We start from the raw sequence: 6,989 nt of genomic DNA, 5'->3' as shown, positions 1-6,989 counted from the left end.
GGCGCGGGTGGGTGCTGCGGCCGCCCCGGGAAGGCGGTGTCCGGGCTGGGGGAGTGCGTGGGTGGGTTTTGCCCGCTGGAGCAGGAGCCGCGACGTGTGTGCGTCTGGCACCGACGCCTCGGCGCGGAGAAGGACAGGCGAGTCAGAGTCAGGTTAATGTTGGAACTCGAATGCTCGAAAATGGTCTGAGAAGCAGTAAACAATCTGATCCTTTTTCTCCCCCCTCTAGAAATCCGCCGCAGTATTAATCCAAGGAGGTGCTTTGGGGACAGTTGGCCGTACAATGGCTTCTCAGTACCTCGTAGTGGCTCTGGCCGTTTTCTCCTCTTTTACCCAGGTTGTAATAGAAGCCAGCTCTTGGTGGTAAGCATCTTGTATCGACTTGATTTTTAAGAGGGGGTGTCAAGATTTGCTTGATTAAATGTCTGTTTACTTCTGATGTACTTTTTCTCTGAGGGAGCACCTCATGAACGAGACAGCGGGGGAGCATTGGTTTAGCTGTAATATGTTGCGTAGTAAAATGAACGGGTCTCTCAAATAAGTGTGTGCAATGTCTCGTGTTGTAAAATTCAGTTTTTAGAATGCTGTAAAGTAGATTCTCTATGGATTTGATCATCCTTAAATTATTAGAGTTGCCTGTCTTCTTAGAAAAGTCATTTCAACTTCCTTAGAAATTTTGCATATATGAGAGAAAATGCTTGATTTACAAGAAAAAACTTCTACTAGAGTTTTGGTTTGAACTTTTCTATAATGTAAATGTTTATAAATATATTTTGTTACCAAAAAATACATTTAAATTTCTGCTTTGGCAAATTATCTATTTCTTTATAGTGTGGAGTTTTGGAAGTTCTTGAAATAGGTGTTTCTGTGCTGTTTCAGATGATCCTTTTTAATTAATGGGCACTTTTTAGTTGAAATGTATTATGTGAAGAGCACTTTAAGAATTAAGAAAACAAAGTTGGTTTTGTTTACAGTGAATATACTTGTCTCTCTGCTTTTGTGTTTCATTCAGAAGAAGCTAGAAGTAGTCTGTAGCAAGTTTCTAAGTTCTGGCTTTTAAAGGTTTCCCTATTTGTTTATAGTAGAACAGATCGAAAAATCTAGACTTAAATGTAAAATATGTGTTAAAATAAGTTTGGGCTTGGGGGGCTTTTTTCAGTTTTGCTTTTTTTATTTTTCTGGCCTTGCAGTTGTTTGGAGCTTCTGTTATTTTCACTATATCCATTTAAGTTGGTAAGCTTGCAAGTCTTGCAAGTCTGTGTCTTACTTCAGTCTCTAATGTACGATGATAACCACATGGATGGAAACTAGTAACTTCTGTGCTGTGCTGTCTAAAACAGAATTTTCATATTTAAGTGGGTTTTTTTCTCACCTGTTAGAAAAAACAGGAGTTGTATACTCATGTATAAGATACAGTTCTGTTTGGGATTTGTAGACTTTTCTTTCCCCCCCCCCCAAGTCTTCTATTTATTAATCCAAATCTTTCTTTATGCAGGTCTTTAGGAATGAACCCTATGAACCCCATGAACCCTGTTCAGATGTCAGAAGTATATATCATAGGAGCCCAGCCACTATGTAGCCAGCTAGCAGGGCTTTCCCAAGGACAGAAGAAACTCTGCCAGTTGTATCAGGACCATATGCAGTTCATTGGAGAGGGTGCAAAGACGGGCATTAAGGAGTGCCAGTATCAATTCAGACATAGAAGATGGAATTGCAGCACTGTGGACAACAACTCTGTTTTTGGCAGAGTCATGCAGATAGGTAGGAAGCAACATCTTTATGATTAAACTCTTGTCTAAGGATATGTATGGCACATGCTGTTCTGCACTTGAAACTTTTGCCAGGTTCTTACTGAGTACTGTATGTAATCAAGTGTTTTTAAAAGTTGGCAAAGGAGACAAATTATTTTTAGCTGGAGGTGATTTCCCACCACTGTCCAGTCATGTGTCTTGGAAAAAAAAGAAGGAATATGTATTTGCATATGGGTGTAGAGGAGAAAGGAAAATGCAGCCCTGAAATCTCCTTTTGGAAAACCCGAGACAAAACGATGTCAACCTAAGAGAATTAAAAACAGCAGCATCTTGTAAAATCGAAGATGTCCATGTCTAGTTCCAAAGTTAGCGGCTACATAATAAATTGCTCTTGGTCTGGAGGTTAACTGAAAATTGCTGCTCTGTCTATTAGAATTTATAGGAAATTCTGTCTTGCTGATTTCCAGGTATGATATTTTTTTCATCTTTTGGAGAAAGATGGGTCTATGTTAAAGATAATGTAGTGGGATAATTTTTATGAAATAAGTTCTGTTAGGGCAAAATATGTGATTGTCCATGTAACTCAAATTTGATGTAATCACATAGCAGGTAAGAGAGACAGATTCCTGTTTAACATCCTATCACAATTTGGTGGGCACCCAACGCTTTCCCTATAGATCCTGTTTACAATGTGCTTCTCCAGTGCTCGTATGCTGCTGCCTTTCCTGTCCTTTAAGGACCCCATCGTATTTTAAAACCCTTGGCAAAATTTTAACCAGTGCTATTGAACTGGGTCCATGGTGAGACTTTCCCAAGTCAGATTGCAGATTCTATGCAAGCAAATGAAAACTACCTATTTTTCGGGGTGACAGTTGTGGTCTTTTATGTAGTGATCAGTGCACTGACAAACTCAGTAGTGCTTTTTAGTTGGAGATGTAAAGTAAAGCTTTTAATTTGGTGTTTTTTGCCTTGCTGTAAAAAAAGGAAAGTTTTAAGGTCAGACTTGAGCTAAGTTTATCTGTAAATGGGCTCACTCCAGTTATGGTTGAAGGGATACATCAGTTCACACTTGGTCTTAATTTTTGTTAAAAGAAGTTTTTATTTGGAGACTGTCAGACAAATAGAAGAAAATCTGCTGCGTGGAAGTACCTAATTGGAACAGCTGATTTTAGATAAACAGCCTTCCCTAGGCTTTTTGCAAGCACAGTATTAACCCCCCTTGGAGTTTGTTTTTTTTACCCTATCCAAGCAAAAGTCTAAAATCGCATGAAACATGAAAAAAATTTTTTTTCTGTACACCGTTCTGTTCTAATAATCTAACAAATGCAGAAGAAAAATCTGTTTAAAATATAGACCTTCATCCTTCAGCCCTGGCTTATTATCCAAGCAAGTCAAAATTAGCCCAAGAGAACTATTGATGTGAAGAAATGTGGAGGATTTGGTCCGTCATTTGTGGTGTCTGTCTAGGGAATAGATGTTTCTTGCCCTCCCAAGTATGACAGAACTATTTAAAGTTGGTTTCTTTCAAGTTAAATAACTTCGCCGCACCCTTCTGCTGAATATGACTGTATTAGCTGATGTCTACACAGCAATTCATCATGTAATTAAGCCACTTATTCTAATTGCAGATGGAAGCAAGGTTAATAGCCATATTCCAGAGTTAAAGAGCCTAAAGAGTGTATTCAGTGAGAACAAGAAAGGTGTTGTGGGTAACAGTTGTATTATTTCATGCTGACCTTCGGTAATGACCAGTTGCTGTTGCTCTGAGTGAAGGGAAAAATGTACTTTTAGAGCCTGGTTCAATTTTCCTTCAGCCTGCCATACCCTGGCTTGTGAGAGACTGTCAGATACTCCTTCCTCTCACAGATGTGAGAAGATGGTAGTCAAGATCCGAGTGCACATAGATTGGGCAGATTTTGTTGTCTGAGCTAATGATGTACTGTCCCTGGCTGCCCCCAGGAGAGCGCCCGGGCAAAGCACCCAGTGGCCAGTGTGGTGATTACCCCAGTGTGTAAATGGACAGTCTTCCTTCTAGGATTTATCCTGCAAAGTTAGCTAATGGGCAAATAAACTTAACGTTGGGTTTGGAAACTGCTCTGTGGCTTACTGAACTACAAAATTTTAGGGCTTTTGTTCTCTACTGCTCTCCTTCGCTGCTGGTTCCCAGCTCAGGCCATGGTCCTTGCTGCCTTCATGGCCCTGCACCATCTCCTGGCGTGGTGGCCGGCCCCAGGCTGGCTGTGCTTGGGTTTTGCAAACAGCTGAGAAGTGCTAACATAAAATAAAATAACTGGATCCTCCCCCAACAGCTTGGTGTGGTTGGGGTCCAGTTTATTCATGCCTGTTGCCCGATGTTGAATGCTTTTAAAATACAAGACAAAGAACATTTTGTATTTTACCTTCAGGTATTTAAAAAAAAAAAAATTCTGTTCTTGCAGACTTATTCATATCGAGTGTAAAGCTCAGCCCCTTGCTCTGTGGGTGGCTTCCTACAGTGTGTGTATATTGAACAGTTCCATTTCTATGTTTTATATATATGGGAGAGAGGGGACTTGAACGTGTTTGGAATGTGTGTTTCCTTGCCATGGCTACAATAGAGAGAAGTGCTGGACTGTGGGAAAAGACAGCTATGTTTGACAGCGAAGGAGAGCACAGTCGTGCCTAAAAAGTCTAATAAATAAATAAATAAATCAGAGTAACTCATCCATGTGGAACCATCATTCTTAATGTGTTCCTGGGATCGGTGACTTGAGGCGGTGTTGGCTTGTGGGGACTTGACATCTACTTCAGCAGCTGATGCTATTTTATAATTTGCTTGAATATTCAAGAAAGGAACTTAAGGGGTAACTCTTCTTTCTGTACCCCAGCTTTTCTTTCTCCTTCCTACTAAAAGTAAGTTCTTTAAAATATGCTGCAGGATAATAATGAAAACAAGTCAAAAAAGGGCAGTTTTATGAGGTTAAATCCTATAATAAACAGCCTAGTGAACCATGTGAAAGCATGAGCTAACTAAACATGGAAAAGAATAAAACGGAACGGAAGAGGCGAGTCCTGTGGTCCAAAGCAGACCACGTTTCTTTCCTCTCAATCCAGTGGAAATTTTGCTTAGGGAATTAATCCAAAAATGTGTGTTACAGAACAAATGGGAACGTTAAAATCTGGATGAGGTTCCCCCGCTATAGTTTGCAGTAAATGCAAGACGTAAGTCACCACACGAAGCCAAATCTTTTTTAACGGAAAAGGCTACTCTTGTAACCCTTTATACCCATAATTCATGTAAGTATTTCCATGAGCAGGTGTCTATGAGAGTAGACCATTGTAAGTAAGGGAGCGAAGTGCTTCTCATCTTCCTTAAATCTGGTATTTCCCAACATAAGACTTGTGATTTTTCCCTTTTGAAACCAGCATCTCTTACTAAAATTAATCCAGTGAATGACAGCTGTTGCATTAACAAAGCTGCTCTGAGCATGGTGTCATCTTGATGTTAAATACGGACCAGGCTGCAAATTATTTGTGTTCCAGAAGTGCTTGAAAGCTTCTATTAGATTTGACCTGTTATGGTAGGTCTTGCACAAAGAGTTTCTGCCTCAAAATGTTGCTGCCTTAATACATAACATGTCCAAAATTCAACCTCTTAAAGCCCTGATTTTACAAAGGCCCATGCTGTTCCCTAAGGAAAATCATATTAAAAGCTAGCTTGATCTGTTGATTGGACTAAAGATTAGCAATAAAACTGAACTCATATAAATAGAAAAAAAAAATTTGAGTCTATTCTCAGTCATTTTGGGAATCTTTCTTGGAAAAGATCCAGTGGGATGCTCTCTCTTAAGATGAAAACCAAACTTCACTTGTACTCTCAAGTTTTGTGTTGTGGGTTGTTTTTTTTTTGTTTGTTTGAAAGCTTTTCTAGTTGTAGTCAGAATTTGTGGCATCCTTGGAAAAGCAATAGGGAAAGTCAGGCTATACTTGAAGGTGGGCTTAGATACTGTCAAGAGTATGGTCCGTGGCCATATCTTGCGTTGTGGGTATTGTAACTTTTTCTCCCAAAAGTTTCAAACTCAGGGTTTTCAATTTCCATTTAAGGGCACCAGATGCAGGAGAAAACCTTTAGTGCTGCCTTGTGCCAAGGGTTTTTTCTTCCTGTAATTTGTAAAGATGATTGTCCACGGACTCACTTGCCACATTCACATGAGCTGGAATGGTGGATACTAAACAGCACAGGTCGTTCATTTTAAATAGCCTCCTACAGAAGTGCCTGGCTTATGTGTAGGTTGAAAAGTTGTGCGTTACTCTGCTGCACATTTCTTTTGATACCAGGAGGCTTTCTAAAACGCTACAACTTTAAATAAATTGGAACAAGCGGGTTAAGTGCATAAATCATGTTTGAGAAGTAGTAATTTAAGAACCAGCCTTTGAAGAGTTGTACTTAACATCTCTTTTCTTCTGAAAGACAGGGAGTCTGTTTCCCCTTCTACCCGTCACACGCAGGCACAGTTGCTTTGTCCCTGCTGGCATCATGCTCCAGCCCTACTCACCTCTTCCCCACTCCCTCCTCCAAGCTTCCACCAGCACGAGTGAGGAGTGACTCCTGCTCTTCACAAACACCTTTGTGTGCTCTAATGGATTGGCGCTGCCTGTTTTGGTTTTTTCCCCTAGACATTTTGAGGAGCATGGTTCAGGGTTACTCTACCTTTTAGGACAAGAGTAAGTTTTGGTGGCTCCTGGAGAGCCTTTGCCCTCCCAGCTCATCAGCAGGCAGGGAGCGGCATGCGTGGGCTCTCCCCTAACACCGCTTATCTTTCTGCGCAGGCAGCCGGGAGACGGCATTCACCTACGCGGTGAGCGCGGCCGGGGTGGTCAACGCCATGAGCCGTGCCTGCCGGGAGGGCGAGCTCTCCTCCTGTGGCTGCAGCCGAGCGGCGCGGCCCAAGGACTTGCCCCGGGACTGGCTTTGGGGCGGCTGCGGAGACAACATTGAGTACGGATACCGCTTCGCCAAGGAGTTCGTCGATGCGCGTGAGCGCGAGAGAGTTTACCAGAGAGGTTCCTACGAGAGCGCCCGCATCATGATGAACCTGCACAACAATGAGGCCGGGAGAAGAGTAAGTGGCTGTGAAATGGCACGTCCCTCTGCCCGCCTCCACATCCCTCCTCTTCAGGAAGGGCTGTGGGGGCACAGTATGGCACTGGGCGGTGGCCATCCACTGTGGCTTTTCTCCTTTTTTAGGGCCCAAACGA

At 41.9% G+C, this 6,989-nt stretch overlaps 1 protein-coding gene across 1 annotated transcript in view; it reads left to right on the top strand.

Moving 5' to 3' along the window:
- The first annotated feature begins 120 nt into the window (after window positions 1-120).
- The window catches only part of LOC104275189 (protein Wnt-5a), an 8,898-nt gene continuing 2,029 nt past the window's right edge, over window positions 121-6,989 (top strand). The window contains exons 1-3 of the mRNA XM_009871067.1: window positions 121-363; window positions 1,496-1,761; window positions 6,561-6,853. Coding sequence (XP_009869369.1) covers window positions 284-363; window positions 1,496-1,761; window positions 6,561-6,853 — 639 coding nt within the window. The 5' untranslated portion in view covers window positions 121-283. The remainder of the gene's footprint in view (window positions 364-1,495; window positions 1,762-6,560; window positions 6,854-6,989) is intronic.

Source organism: Apaloderma vittatum, unplaced genomic scaffold (genome assembly GCF_000703405.1).
Source record: "Apaloderma vittatum isolate BGI_N311 unplaced genomic scaffold, ASM70340v1 scaffold31316, whole genome shotgun sequence".
Lineage (NCBI taxonomy): Eukaryota > Metazoa > Chordata > Aves > Trogoniformes > Trogonidae > Apaloderma > Apaloderma vittatum.
Note: the sequence above shows the minus strand (reverse complement) of the source record. Positions and strands in the feature narration are given on the sequence as shown.